The sequence below is a fragment of the Dama dama genome, chromosome 5, assembly GCF_033118175.1.
Source record: "Dama dama isolate Ldn47 chromosome 5, ASM3311817v1, whole genome shotgun sequence".
NCBI lineage: Eukaryota > Metazoa > Chordata > Mammalia > Artiodactyla > Cervidae > Dama > Dama dama.
This window is the reverse complement of record NC_083685.1, coordinates 83,091,892-83,108,540: the sequence shown is the minus strand read 5'-3', so window position 1 is coordinate 83,108,540 and position 16,649 is coordinate 83,091,892. Positions and strand designations below refer to the sequence as shown.

Genomic DNA, 16,649 nt, shown 5'->3' with positions numbered 1-16,649 from the left:
TAAAAATAAATACAGTGGAAACTTACCCTTGTGTCTATCTATTTTACTACTGTTTGCTATAAAGGACATTTCTTCAGGCCAACTCATATCTTTGTTTCGAACTAGAAAGACAGACAATAATGTGTTAATCTCTTATCCAATCAAATCACACCCATTCAAGTGTTCTGTTTAAAAACAAAAACTTATTTCTAAACCAGAAACTGAAAAAAAAAATTTTTTTTAATTGGCTCTGAAACCATTCCAATTCTTTCGATAGGGGGCTCTATAGTCAGTGATTAGAATTAATTGGTAAGCTAATCCCTCAATTGCATATCTGAAGTAAAATTATACTCAACTTTCTACAGAAGGAATTAAAATTCTTAAGCCTAAAACACTTGGAACTATCACAATTCTTCTTTCTTTTTTACAATTCTTTCTTAAATTGTGAAACTGCCAGAGTAATCTATTCATTTTAATACAAAGGCAGCAGGAATGTTTCATGAATCTTGAGAAAAGACACACTACGTTTTCAGTGACGTGTGCATGCCAGTGTGTAAGTGTATGCTCACTCAAGCTAAGCCCTGTTGATCAGTGTTGAGGACTACTGAAAAACCGGTATCACCAACAATGCAAGAATGTTAATCTCCTCATTCAAACTCAAGGAGGCAGCTTGAAAATTTAATAAACTATAAACTTAAAACTGAATTCACTTGTTTTTACAACTGTTTCCACCCTTGCCAGATAATGAATGTAGACATGTTTTTCCTCCTAAAGCAATCTAAATAGTATTCCATTACAAAAGGATTACATCAAGGTTTAGCGGGTTTTCTCTACTATGAAGAATACAGTGATCAAACGTCAGCTGGAAGAAACTATAAAGTAGGTTTGTCATGCCCAGTCTCTCAGTCGTCTTCAACTCTTTGCAACATCATGGAATTTTTCAGGCAAGAACAAAGTAGAAGCAGGTTGCCATTTCCTACTCCAGGGGATCTTCCTGACCCAGGGATTGAACCTGCATCTCCCTGCATTGGCAGGTGGATTCTTTAAATTGCACCACCTGGGAAGCCCCATGAAGTAGGTTATCAGTGAGTAATTAAATCTTTCATTCTTCCCCTAAAAATCTAATACAGAGGTATGCTTCCATCTTGTACCTTCAATTACCAGGTGCTGCTCATCCTGGATTTTCAAATATTCCAATCTGTGATCCTCATCATCCAGAAGAGTGAGGTAATTCTGTATATGGAAGAGGAAATGTTTTATTAATTACTAACTTTGAAACAAATGCTGAAATAAAAATGAGCAACAATTTAAAAAATTCCTTGAAGGTACATAACTCGTGTACAGACATTTAGCATATTATAGTTATTCAAAAGTACTTATAATTTTGGTGGCAAAATTAGAGAAAGACAATGTATACTCTGTAAACACATATTTTATGTTTCTAAAAAGTTATATGTGATTTTGGAGAGACCAAGAAAGACTGATCACACAAACCAAAATTCACTGAGATTTAGATTTTCTAAACAGCTTACAGAAAAGAAGTTTTGATTAGTATATACTAAGTATATACTAAATTGAGTAAATGTGCTTGTATTCAAGATGGAACTTGATCACTAACTAGGAAATGAAAATGTAAAGCCAAATGCCATGCAACAGAATTATACATTTCGTTGACACTCACCCTGTCTAAAGTGCTCGGAAAATTAACTCATCTAATTCTTACAACTATCCTAAGGGAAATACTATTATTTTCCCCATTTACTCATGGAAAAACTGTGACAGGGAGTTAAGGGACTTGTCCTTGGTTAGTTAACTAACAAACAGGTGAGAGTCAGGACTTAATCCTTGGCAGTGAGGCTCCAGGAGCTGTGTTCTCAACTTTCTTTACTATACTGCTTCTCAGTTCTCAATGGCGACCAAAGGAGAATGTAAGAAAGGAGGAACCAGGGGACAAAGAGCTGGTTAAAACTACTTACCATCCAATTTCAGAGTAAAATGAAAACATACTGCATGTGTTAGGAAGAATACATAAATAATTAAAAGCACTGCCTCTAAGAAGAATGGAAGACAGAGGTCAGAGGATGGGAAGAATTTCCACCACATACTTTTGTATTGTTTGAATTTTTTTTTAGTATGTGTATAACTTAAAGACAAATCCAAAATAAACTATTTGTTAAAAAGATATAGTTGCTGTTACTTTATAATAATTTTTATAAGATTGTACTGTCCATGAACAATTAATGTAGACAAAACCTCCATATTTATGAAACATGGATCTAACAAGGAGGACTTTCCTTGACTGACATGCCTCTTACCTCACTGTTGTATAGCCACAGGCGCATATCTTCCTCTTTGATGCGCAGCCTCTGAGATAGATATTCATGAATTTCCTTGATGGTCTGCATTCGACTAAAACAGCCTGTATAGGCTAAGACCCGCTTTAATGGTGCATTCGGAGAAGGGACATTTCCTATGGTCATAGTAATCACAGTAAGGAAAAAGGCAGATGTTAAAAAAAAAGAAAGCACCACTTTTAGTAATGGGGACCATACTATTTTAGGAAATAATAATGAAGGAAATAAGATGTACAGATTTAATAATTTTATAAATTAAGAAATTTTAATAAGAAGCTTTAAAATGAAGACAGGAGACCTAAGCATCTTAGAGTAAGCCTTAACTTTGAAAGGAAGAACACCACAATCAGACACGCAAATAATTGGCAGTATCTGGAATCCAAGAAGAGTGGCAAATCAGGGCACTGATTTCTTGGCCCTCAGCTGGGTCATACTCAATAGCAAAATCAAAACTCAGTGTTAAAGAATGGGGAAGAGTCTTACACTGGGAAATGGGACTGGATTTGAATGCCACAGAAGGATAATTGGATTCACCTGATCTACTTTCTTAAAATAAACTGTCTTTGAATTGCTAATCCCTCACTCTCATTAAGTGGCCCAATTACCTGGCCCACTGTGGCATAATTACTTAAGAAACTTAGAATTCTAAGGAGGCACAGATATTACATGGCCAACAGGGCTTTAAAGTAAGCCAAGAAACGTCCCATGACAAAAAAGAAACTGCCCTATTGAAAGGTACTATGGGGAAACCATAAGGCCTGTCTACACAGTAAGAGGACAGTAGACATGACCTTAAATTCTTGAAGGGCTCAAAGTGCAAACAAAAAGAGGCACTAAAGGGAAAGAGTAAAGACTAAAGGAAGAATGTATCAAGTCTAATCATATACTTCAAAAGAAAAAGGGGATAAAATGACAAGAAATTATGGAAATAAAAAACATAATGGTTGCTAAAACCATCTGCTAAACCCTGGGTAACTATTCAGCTAAAAATCTAGACAAAAGCTGTAGCTTAAAATGGTCATCTCGGCCTATGGGAGGTTACATTTAGTTCACTGAGCAACCCAAACCAAAAATACACTCAATATATCAATATAATTTATCAAGGGTACAAATTATACACTCCAGGTAATTTTCTATCCATTCAATGGTGACTTAGCTTTTTTTCCTCCCTAAATGTGCTTTGCTGCTGCTGCTGCTAAGTCGCTTCAGTTGTGTCCAACTCTGTGCGACCCCATAGACGGCAGCCCACCAGGCTCCGCCGTCCCTGGGATTCTCCAGGCAAGAACACTGGCGTGGGTTGCCATTTCCTTCCCCAATGCATGAAAGTGGAAAGTGAAAGTGAAGTCACTCAGTCGTGTCCGACTCTCCGAGACCCCATGGACTGCAGCCTACCAGGCTCTTCCGTCCACGGGATTTTCCAGGCAAAAGTACTGGAGTGGTTTGCCATTGCCTTCTCCAATGTGCTTTGAGTCTTTACTTACTAAACAGAGGAGAAAAGCACTGGCATCATCTACTTTTGAGAGCTTCCAAGAATCAACTCACCTAAAATAGGCTGAAAAATCATTTAACAATGGCTTCTGTAGCTTTGTCTGTTAAAAAGGCTACTATTAAGTCATTGCTAACTGTAGCAAGGTTTGGAAACCTGTCACTTCAAAAGGAATAAACTGTGTGCTTAATCACTCAGTCGTGTCCAACTCTGATCCCATGGACAGTAACCCTGCCAGGCTCCTCTGTCCATGGGGATTCTCCAGACAAGCATACTGGAGTGGGTTGCCATGCCCTCCTCCAGGGGATCTTCCCAACCCAGGGACTGAGCCCAGGTTTCCTGCATTGCAGGCAGATTCTTTACTGTCTGAGCAACCAGGAAAGCCCAAAAGGAATAAAAGAGCCCAGTACACAGCTGTGATACATTAGAAAGAAAGATGAAAACTATGTATGGAGAACAAAACCCAACTATGATTAACTCTTAAACTCTAGCAAAGCAAATCATTTACTATCAGCAAGAAAAGGATAATCCTAGAAGAAAACAAAAGGGCAAATTTCTCTAAATACACATCAGAGGATTAGTTATAAGATTACAGCAAGAAAGCATATTTTTATAAACTTCAAAATGATTAATGATTGATTTCATAACTAATTAGTAAGAAATAAAATTTCAAATTAAGAACAAATTTGGAGCATAATGACTATACAGTTCTAGGATTCAGAAGCATTTGCTAGTGTCCAAGTCAATTTCTATTGTCCTAAGCCATAAGAAATTTATTTGAATTCTAGACAGTTTTTGTAGCATAGCTCATTAAGCAGGCAGCCACTTATTATACATAATTTCATACTTTTGAATAGCACCAACAAATCTAGTGGAATTTACAGAAGCAGCAAAAATCTAGGATCAGCACAAGAGTTATAAAGAATACTTACTAAAAGCGCAACAACACATCTTGCCTCTCATGTAATCTTTCAAAGAGAATTGAAAAAGATATGTACTATGGGTGCCATGAAAGAAAGGCAAATACTATTGATATTATTCAATGGAAAATTAAATCAAGAGTGTTTCAGAGAGATTCTTATTTCACTGTTTTTTGATTATAATGTATTACCTAAAGACAAAGCTTGAGGGCACTGCTTTGGTATAATTCTTACCAAACAGTACATGTAAGAATTTCGATATATTATCTGAATATAATCTTTAACGATGACATAAAACTAATCCTACTAATTTCAAACTAATTTCAAAGGAGGGATGATACTTACAGGGTTGGTTTGGGTTCATAGGTGGCTTTTGCATAGTAAGTTACAGTAATTGTAATAACATTATGGCATTGTTAACACAGTCTGAGATTTTGTGTAAACAGATGAACTCATTATTTTTGCTGAAGAACTATTTCAAATATTTGTAAGGCAAAAGCATAGAGCAAGCCCGGCCCATCAGTAAAATTTAACCTCAGAGAGAAATCAAAAGGGAACTTTTTGCATCTATTACATTAAAATGAAAACTTATTTATATATCATTTTGATAAACTTGATGTTTTTGAAGAAAATGTGTCACTTTCATTTTCAAAAACAGATCTCTTCCTTTGTATTATCTGTTATAAAGGCTCCTTGGGCCTAGCATGAGAAATATATCATGTTTCGTTACAAAAACCCCCCAAAACAAAAAACTCAAAAAACACACACAAGAAGAGTATATTGCCGAAGAAATTACTTCTTAGCAATCTGAGTGGAGTTGAAAAGAACAGTCACTGGCTGGCAGACTCTAACTGAGGTCAAGCACATAATTTACAATGGCTTGTTCTCAAAGAAACAAAGTGTGTAAAATTCATTTCTGCTTATTATCTTTGTATGTTTGCAAGCCAGAAAAGGAAACAACCCTTTTCAGTTTGCTGCTGGGACTTTGCCTCTACCCCAGCTAGTCTTGCGCATGACCGTAGATCTAAGGCCCATAAGAGATTTTCTGATTCTGTATGAAAACAGATGAAAATGTGTATTAGTATAGTGGCACCAGACTTGGAGCAAATTGGTTTTCATTTTAATTTTTTTCAAGGAAATGCACGGTATTCTTGCTGCATTCTTAAGTTACCTCTTGGTAAATGCTGAGGAAACACTCTCAGGCTCATCATACCCATATTCACCCAGATGTTAGACTGCTGTGTCCGAGTGGCAGGCTGCTGTCTCAGGAAGAGAAGATAGCGAGGAAACAATTCCAGTTCTGGGATTTCTGTCTTGCTATTTTTGATCACCTGTTGTTTTAAAAGATACGAAGTGATCACTATAAAAGAAATAAAACCTGCCATTTTTTACCTAATTTCTGAGATTTATTTCCAAACTGAAATGTTCAAAGGTTCACTGCCTATATTTCAGAAAGTCATCAGTTTATATGACATGGGTTTATAGGCCCTCAGGCTCCTGCATCTAAGTCCATTTTCCAGGATTAGGATTCCTGGTGGGTATTTTCTCCCACTCCATTTAAAAGCAAGTAACATCAATATTAAGGGGAAAAAATCTTAAATATTATCTACAATTCTAGTTCTCTCACACAATAACTCTTTTCACTTTTACATATCTCATATAGAAAAATGATGTTCTTTTAGAGGACAAATTCTTAGGAATGGAGTCACAAGTGAAAAAGTACAGGATTATTCATCAGTCTTGCCTGGGGAGTCCCAAGGACAGAGAAGCCTGGAGGGCTATAGTCCACAAGGTCATGAAAGTCGGACAAGACTAAAATCACTGAGCACACACACATTCATGTCATTAACTACATAAGTTACATTGCCACCCAAAATGCAGCAATTTACAATATTCTCAGAAATATATGAATGTATTACTTTCACAAAACATTATCACTGGACATGACTTTAATTTCTTTAATACATATAAAGAATATTTTATTTTTTCATTTTTATTTTTATTAGTTGGAGGCTAATTACTTTACAATATTGTAGTGGTTTTTGCCATACATTGACATGAATCAGCCATGGATTTCCATGTGTTCCCCATCCTGAACCCCCCTCCCACCAAGAATATTTTAAATGTACTTTAAATTTTATTTCTTGTATTAGTAGTGAGAACAAAAATGTTTCCATGTAAAAATTTACTATCTATATTTTCTTTACCTGGACTGTTCATATTTCTTTGTCTATGATTAAAACAACTAAACTGGATGTACTAAACTGAAAGTCACATGGTTGAAGCAGCCCTCACGGGCTCCACAACACAGGCTCAGTAGTGTGGCACGTGGACTTATAGTTCATCAGTGGCATGTGGGATATTCCTGGACCAGGGATTGAACCCATGTCCTCTGGATTGGCAGGTGGATTCTCAACCACTGGGCCACCAGGGAAGTCTTCAAACTCTCTAAAACGTAAAATCTTACAGAATCTTTAACAACCTCAAGTAATTGGGCTTTCATTTTCTTTTGCTTTAGAAATCAATGTATTCTGCAACAGAGCATTTTTTAATATCAAGAGGGGGCAGTAAAGAGCCAGATAAAAACGATACAAACCAAACCTTTAGGACCATTTCTTTAAAGTATTCTGCATGTTCTGATATGCTATAGTATACTACAAAAGCTCCACTTGTAAGCTTTATCAACTACTATTTAAATAGTAAGCAGTAAAAGGAGCTCTCCCCAACAGTAAGACCACTGGAGAAAAACAAAAGTCTCTCCATTTCTTCTAGAGAGTCACTGAGAGCTACAAAGCCAACAGTCAGATTTTCTCAGGATTTCAGTTTAACTGTGATTTGGAGAAAGATCAATAATTCTGTACCTGTAGTTATCAGGCTACATAGAAAACATACTTTTGGCAGAATCTGAACTGATAATGAAGTAACTTTTATAATGTGTAGCTTACTTTCCAAGATAAGTGATTTTGTGAGCAAATTACAGATCAACAAATTCTTATACATTCATGCATAATCAAACATATATACATATTTACATTTTAATTATTCTTGTCTATGAACTAACTGAACTACAACTGGATAACAATAAATGCAATTCCATTTGTAGGAATTGATGTTAAAGAGATCACCACACATTGGAGAAGAGAATATTCACCAGAAAATTGTTCTAAACAACGAAAATCTGGATGCAAACTAAATGTCCATCCATGGTGATTGGTTAATAAATTATGAGTTATTAACCTCGAAAGATATCAATAACATCTATCTTAGATTGAAAATAGATTATAAGACAGCAAGCATAATATGATTCAATTTCATAAAATTATTTATACATATTTGTATATAATAGGCACAGGAATGTTTGGGAAGACGTACATTGAAATGTTAATAGTAATTACTTCTAAAAAAAATAAAATAGTAAATACTTCTTAAGGAGTAGGATATGGTTTTTATTTTCTTTGTATTTTTTTTACAATGCTCAATTTGTTATTGAGCTTGTTCACAAGAATTAAAGTTATTTTTAAAAAAATGGTGTGATTTATGTAAACATGTCGATGAAAGTATTTATTTTTAACCTTGCTGTGGCAAATATACTTAGTGTTCTTTAACATGGAACACCATACTTTAAATGTTTTTACAGCAATTTTTCCTGAAATCAGGCAAATTATCATATTTAGAGGTGAAAAAATACTGTCAAACCAGCAAATGAAGCTTTAATGTAGTAAAATGGTAGCTTAACTAATATTTATGATACCAATGTTAAAAAGCATGACCTTTTGTGAGGCTTTGAAAAAACTCATTTAATAATTATGATGATGATGACAGCAGCAACAGGCAAAATTTGCTACTGACCATTACTATAACTCAGATGCTGTGCTAATCATATGCATTATTTACTTATCAAAACAAGTCTAATGAGGTAGATACCACTGTTAACTCCATTTTACAGATGAGGAAACTAAGACTTAGAGATGAAAACATTGATGCTTTTGAACTGTGGTGTTGGAGAAGACTCTTGAGAGTCCCTTGGACTGCAAGGATATCAAGCCAATAAATCCTAAAGGAAATCAGTCCTGAAGCCACCTGATGCAAAGAACTGACGCACCGGAAAAGACCCTGATGCTGGAAAAGATTGGAAGGCAGGAGGAGAAGGGACGACAGAGGATGAGATGGTTAGATGGCATCACCGACTTGATGGACATGAGTTTGAGTAAGTTTCCGGGAGCTGGTAAAGGACAGGGAAGCCTGGTGTGCTGCAGTCCATGGGGTCGCAAAGAGTTGGACGCGACTGAGTGACTGAACTGAACTGAACTGAATGTGAATCCAGGCAGACTCTAAAATATCAAACTGCATCTGTCTATCCATCTAACCATCAAACATCTACCATTATCACAATGATTCCCTTACAGATACAGAATTTTAGACAGAGTAGGGAAGTCCCAGAAATTAAGTGATTAATTCAAGGACTACCCCAAACCCCAATAAATAAAGAATATGTATGCATATATATCTATGTATATTCATATTTACATTTAACTAACTAGGAGTTCTGTTGACAAATATAGTAAAAACCTTTTGGAGCCAACAAATACATACCCTAAATTCCTGATTAAGATTTAAACATAATTTTTGTAAATATAATTATTAATAATAAAATCATTATTAAAATTATAGACTATGGATATACAGCAGAGTTTTACTCTTTTTGGAAGTGATCTAACTTACTATATCTTATCTATGTAAAACCTTCCTGGTATAAAAAAGTTCTAGTTTGGACATTATATAAGGGAGAGTGTTTTGTGATATAGCAAAAGAATCTTATGAAGTATTTTGCTGCATCAATAATGTAAAGAGTATTCAAGGCAGTGAATACTGCCGTTTACTGTATAAGCAAAATAAATGATGCTATAGAGTTAACTAATATTTTGATATTACACACTCCAAGCCCTTTAAATTACTTCAGAGCATTTTACTTATGCTCTAAATGACTCATTCTATTAATGGTCACAATCAGAATTCACCAGCTTTGAATTCTTATTATCATCTATTATGATCTTGTTATGTCCCTCCTTCAGAAAGACAAACCACAAAAATCCACAACAGCTAAGTGGATGTCTGTGTGGCTAAGGGGATAACAGTTTTAGAAATAATATCTGTACCACTTCTCTTTTTTCACTGAACTTCTTGGCACTGACTCTCAGACTTCTGCTCCAGTCTTAAGTTCTGCATTATCTTAATGTCTGTGTTTATGTGGATGACTTATTTAATTGCCTAGCTTCATAATTCCTTGACTCTATTTAGTCCAGTGATTATTTCCTCCATTTTATAGAAGTTGCCCATTCCCAAAGGAATATCATTTTGTGGTTAGTACCTAGTACAGTGCTCAATAAATGTATGAGTAAGTGAATGAATGAAAATAAAAGAACCTAAAATTTATTCAACTAATTTGAACAGGTATTGAATGCTCTATCATGGTTAAGAACTAATTTGTGGATAGTGAGGTTCATATAGTGAATTAATAGAAGACCCTATTATAAATGCTTCTTATATAAGACAATATTGGCTGTACTTACAGGTCTAGGTAGGGCCAGGTTTGCTCCATACCAATGATAAAGTGCTCTCCATACAGGTTCTGGGACCATCTCATAATCTCTTCCATGGATCAGCTGTGGGGTTCGTTTTAATCGTCCTCCTTCTAGTGTTAATGATGTAGCCTTAGAAAGAATGGAATGTAAATGTTGACTTTTTTTTTTGGCCCCACCTCTTGGCTTGTGGGATCTTAGTTTCCTGACCAGGGATGGAACCCAGGCCCACAGCAGTGAAAGCTCGGAGTCCTAACCACTGGACTGTCAGGGAATTCCCCCAACGTATTTTTAAAATTAGTCTCTTGTGTTTTAACAAAACCTAGACACAGGAAAATAAGCAAATGTCACTACTCAGTTTCACATTACTAGAAAAAAAAAAGAATTTTCTAAAAGGTTTTTATTTTGAACTTTCAAAATAAACTATTTAAGAAAGGAAACTCAAGGTAAATTATTTGAAAGAAAATCACTGAAACATTTGAAAATATTAAGGATAGCTTTCATAGACTTCTTTCCAACAGTAAAAAGTATTATCATTTTTAAAAAAAGCTTTTTTCACATACATGTGAAACTACATTTTCATAGTAGCTGTTCTAAGTAAGAAAAATAACATTTCCAAGGATCACTAAACTGAGGCTATGTAAGTAGTAAGTCATAAAATACTCTCACAGAAACATTTCTATCTACAATAGGTTAATAAAATGAATCACAAACATTTTCTTTGTGCTGAAATTTTTAGAATTAAATTTATTAGCAACTTGAAAGAGATGTCCAATTACTTACCTTTACTGGTTCTTGAGTAACTAGTGGCTGGTTATCAATAGCCCCTGGCTTCTGAGGATTGAGGTGCAACAAAATATTCCCATTGGCTCCTAGTAAACACTGATTGTTATTGTCAGAAGTGTTATGTTGTCGAGCAAAGCACATATCTGTTCCTGGTGTGGCAGAATACAGCAAGCCTGTAAGGACCAAGAAGATAGAAGCTCTGTTTTACTATACATAAAATAGTCTCGAAGATATGAACTCAAAGTCCATGTATTAGGTTAATGCTATTATTCTGTGGACATGTCAGTCCAGTGTTAGATTCTCTAATTGTGTAGAAGACACAGAGGTATTTCTTTTTGGAAAATCAAATGAACATTTGGCCAGACTCCTAGAATATCTAATAATTCACAAGAATTCTATGTCCTCTGATAGGAAAGGAAGAAATATGGCCAAGTAGCTGGACTCTCCCATACCTTTCCTTAATTCTCTTCTGCCAGCAAAGGTTCTTAGTAGATAAGGGTGATAACAAATCTCTAAACCAAAGAGCAGGAGCTAAAACAAGAACGCCAACAGGAGAATGGAGAATGCTAGGACAGAAGAAACTGTTCCCCAATAAATCTATTTGAAAGGAAGGCATGGATGTTACAACAGAAAAATACATACAGGAAAATGATTGATAATGACTTAAGCGTTGTGAACCTGAATGGTATCTTAAGGTATTTCAACTCTCAACCATATGTTAATCGCTGGTAAACATTCTAGTCATCAACCACTTTTAACCTACTTGTGGTGCTGCTCAGCATGTGGACGGCACAGAACTGAGCTGTGTGCAGAGTCAGCATATATCAAAAAGGACCTGAGGGAGGGTCAAGAAACAGTGAAAAGCTGATCAAAGACAGCACTTTTAGGACTGTTGAGTGATCTCTGTAATAACATCAGATGGGGAAATTGATGCCTTTGAAGTGAAGAATTGATGCTTTTGAACTGTGGTGTGGAGAAAACTCTTGAGAGACCCTTGGATGACAAGGAGATCAAACCAGTCAATCCTAAAGGAAATCAGTCCTGAATATTCGTTGGAAGGACTCAAGCTGAAGCTGAAGCTCCAATACTTTGGCCATCTGATGCAAAGAACTGTCTCATTGGAAACGACCCTGATGCTGGGAAAGATTGGAGGCAGGAGGAGAAGGGGACGACAGAGGATGAGATGGTTGGATGGCATCACCGACTCCATGGACATGAACTTGAGCAAGCTCTGGGGGTTGGTGATGGACAGGGAAGCCTGGCATGCTGCAGTCCATGGGATTGCAAAGAGTCAGACACGACTGAGAGACTGAACTGAACTGAGATTCTACAAGGAGTTCTGCAGAGAAAATGCTAGCTCTGTTCAATTTGCCTTCTTGCTCCACAGAAAAGGAGAAGAAAAATCTTCAAGATGAAACAACAGAGTAAGATTGAGAGTCCTGCTACTGTACCAGCAGAATAACAGGAATCAACTAAATTCATTTGGGCCAAAATATAGCAAAGCACCTTCCACATAAGTGTAAAACTACTAAGTTTTAGGTAGGTATCAACAACCGAAGGGGATTATGGGCAACATTATCAATTCTTTCTAAATATGTTGACAAAATAACTCCCAAATTCCAGCCTGGAATGTCTGAATCTGACATGAGGATGCATTTGATCCAATGAAGGTGTGCTATGGTTAGAGTTCTGGAGATAAAAGTTTAGATTTTCCTCAAAAATGGCTTCTCTAAACTAAATTTATTGACAGAATGATTTAATAACAATATGGAAAGATTGACCTAATCAATGAAAACTGTGAAAATATTTTCAAATTGGGAGATTAATGACATAGAACATAGACGAGTTCCTCTTTGTAAAGCTGCTAATATATTTAAGAATCTGTTAATTGACTATTTAATTCAAAACCTGTTTCTGTGAATGGAAGCCTGATGCGAATATACCACCAAGCATACTCTCTGACAAACTGTACCACTTTATGAAATGACCCTGCCTAAACCTCACAGAAAATAAGTCCTACTTACCACTGCCAGCAGTTTCTGAGGCTTCAGATGCACTAGAAACATTGTCTGAAAATTTTTCTTCAGCGGTGTTCACGTAACTTGGGCTGCCTCCCCCAATTCTATCTTCACTCTGCTCTATAGGATGTACTGTTGTTCCAAAGGAATACTTCCCTCCATTTAGCACAGATGATGGCTCAATCACAACAGGGCTGGCATCCTAAAAATCATGCAGTCAGATATTAAGAGGTAAAATTCAATAATTTGACAATTATGCAGCCTTCAAAAATGAATCCCCCAACTGTCTACTGTTTCTAATTCTCCTGTGGCTGGCTATGGCACTTAAAACATTTGAATGTATAACTGAGTTTTAATTTCTTCAAAGAAGAATAGTGTATATAAGCAAAACTGGTAAGGAAGAATGGGAACAGACTGCAAGTGACACTGTGCCACATAAAGTAATTTAGAATTTATTCTGTTGGAAGTTGAAAATCATGGAAGGTTTTTATTGATATTAAAAAGCTAAATAATATTTATTCTTTTATTATTAAATATTACATTATTATTATAGAAAATATAGAAAAACATGAAGAAACTAAACATCACAAGTACTCAGATTCCATCATTTAGCATTAACTATAGTTGACATTTTGATGTGTTTCCTTTATTTTTTGTGACTGAACATATACACATATCTATAAAAGATAAATGTAGGGAATACGGTTAGAATTAAGGGCAGGGTACTGACTTACCAGCTATGCAGCCTTTCATAAACTTACAAGCCTCAGTTTCTTTATGGGTAAAAACTAGGATATTAGTATCTCAGAGTTATACGAAGATTATATGAGTGACACATGTAAATTGCCTGGCATTTAGTAAACGTGAACTATCATTCTGGTTGTTGTCAGAAAACACATTTTAAATACAGCATATTGCTTCTTTTTCTTTCACTTAACATTATATTGACAGGATTTTTCTGTGAGAGGCTTCTAAACAGGGGATAGTATAATCCAGTTTTTGTTTTAAAAATAACTCTATAGTGTGCAAAAAGCAGGCAGAAAGTGAAAACTGAGACACAAGTTAGAAGACTTCTATAGTAATTTAGACAAGAGACACTGAGGTACTCAACCATAAAGCTAGAACCAGAAGTAAGAAGATGGAGAGAGAGCATGAATTTAGGAGACAAAAAAAAAAAAAAAGTGGCAATTAATTGTGTATGAAAGAAGGGCACAGTTAATTCCAAAGTAGAACATGAGATGCTGACTTAGATGACTAGATGGGAGTTGACATCTTCATAAGATAAGGTGTATAACTGAATAGGATAGTTTTGGGAATGAGCTTATTTTGGCTTGAGATTCTGTGGACATTTGAGTCTAGTGCTCAGGACAGAGAAAGAGATGAGATATAGATTGGGGACTATATACATTTCTGCAAACACAAGAATATGGCATATGTAGAATAAGGAGAGAACAGTATTTACAGGATAGGTGGCAGAAGAATATAGGAAGGATACTGAGTCTGAATGACCAGAGAAAAATCAGGAGAGGTAGCTTCCCAGGTGGCACTAATGGTAAAGAATCTGCCTGCCAATACAGGAGATGCAGATTCAATCCCTCCATTGGTTGGGAAGATGCCCTGGAGGAGGAAAATGGCAACCCACTCCATTATCCTTGCCTGAAAAATTTCATGGAAGAGGAGCCTGGCTGACTACATACAGTACATGGGGTCAAAAAGAGTCAGACACGTATGAGTGACTAAACATACACACAGAGTCCTAGAAGAAGGGGCAGCTAGCACAGAACTATTTTCTACTAAGCTTACTTGTGAGGGGAAAAAAAAAAATCAGCAAACAAAAAACACACAGAAAAACAGAGAATGAAGACTGAAGAGGAGCAGAAGGGAAGGTGCTATGAGAACATGTATCTGTGAGTGGTTTTAAAAGATCAGGATATTTTTAAGTAAAGGTAAATAGGAAGACTAAAGGTGCTAAACAGTAACAAGGTCCCAGAGGCATCTGAGACAGATAGCATGGCTATAGGAACTCAAGTGGTATTCAGTAAACAGTGACATAAATTTTAGTAGATGAAACTGATGAATGGATGGGGGTCTTGAAGGTACCACTTAGAAAGTTACTAACTGAAACTTAACAAACACATCAAATTTAAAACATAAACTCCAAGTCACAGCATAGCAATAGCACAGTGGAAACTTTAGATTCTTTTAATGTAATTACAGCATCCCTGTGAAGTTGCTCAATGGTGTCTGACTCTTTGTGATCCCATGGACTGTAGCCTACCAGGCTCCTCTGTGCATGGAATTTTCCAGGCAAGAGTACTGGGGTGGGTTGCCATTTCCTTCTCCAGAGGATCTTCCCAACCCAGGGACTGAACCCAGGTCTCCCGCATTGCAGGCAGATGCTTTATCATCTGAGCCACAAGGGAAGCCCTAATTTTAGCCAAAACAAGAAGACATTTTATCAATATTTTATTAGATCTTTTTTGCCTCTTTGATCTGTAAGCCAGGTGAACACTATCAATTTGTAGATTCTTCAAAAGCCAGTTCTGAAAAAATTACAGTGATAATCAAGAGTGGCAAGAAGAATGAGAATAAAACCTAGATTTCTTTCTACATACCAATCAACTTTATTGAACTAAAAAAGTTATATAGCTTTATTGTTAAAACTTCAAATAATTCAGAAGCACACAGATTCATATTCTTTATTACAGATCCAAATGTTAGTATCTTCTATTAATTATTAACTTTCTTAAAATATATGAAAGGTAGCAGATTATGTTGGGTTTTAAATAACTCTACTTCACAGTGAAAAAATTATTCCCTAATCAATCCTCTTCCAGTCCTTTGATTACTTTGAGGAAAGGGTCTCAGTTTGGTGTTAATGTGCTAACTGAATACCTGATATGCCAATCTAATACTTGATAATTTCTCTTTTTAACAGAGAACAGGCCTCAGTATTAGTCTTCAAAAGGCAACACTACTTGGAATTTAATATATTTTGTTTACATTAAATTTAGTTTTATTTTGATCTTCTATTTCTGGAATGTGACACTGATTTTCTATTTAAGATAGTGACATAAATAAGATTTAAAATAAGATATTAAAATAAGATATATTTATTTACATAAAAATGATAAAGTTATTTATATAAATGTAACTAAGAAAATAATAGTATGGAAATTATATGGCAAAAAAATGGTGATCACAGTATACAAATGATTAAAAACTGGCAATCTACATTAAGTATGGATTTGGAGCCATCAGTATTTTAAATTCAACTATTAACTAAAGAAGTCATAATTGTATCAACAACAGAACAACAGAATCACACTGACCTATGGCCTGTGAATTAGGCGTGAGTATTTAAATTATTAATCATATGTTTGGACTTCAGTTTGTTGACTTGTTGGCAATTCATTAAAGATAATATTGATCTTCTCACAGCTTTTCTGACAGCGTTCATACCGACAAAATGCATTCCATTTAAATTAGAATTCAAAAGAAAATTTTCAGTATACAAAAATGACTTA

General features: G+C 35.5%; 1 protein-coding gene across 1 annotated transcript in view; it reads right to left on the bottom strand.

Moving 5' to 3' along the window:
- USP32 (ubiquitin specific peptidase 32) overlaps window positions 1–16,649 on the bottom strand; it is a 192,641-nt gene that overhangs the window by 28,544 nt on the left and 147,448 nt on the right. The window contains exons 13-19 of the mRNA XM_061142699.1: window positions 13,129–13,324; window positions 11,102–11,277; window positions 10,310–10,450; window positions 5,953–6,070; window positions 2,295–2,449; window positions 1,131–1,212; window positions 27–101 (exon numbers count right to left, since the gene is read on the bottom strand). Of these exons, the coding sequence (XP_060998682.1) occupies window positions 27–101; window positions 1,131–1,212; window positions 2,295–2,449; window positions 5,953–6,070; window positions 10,310–10,450; window positions 11,102–11,277; window positions 13,129–13,324 (943 nt within the window). The remainder of the gene's footprint in view (window positions 1–26; window positions 102–1,130; window positions 1,213–2,294; window positions 2,450–5,952; window positions 6,071–10,309; window positions 10,451–11,101; window positions 11,278–13,128; window positions 13,325–16,649) is intronic.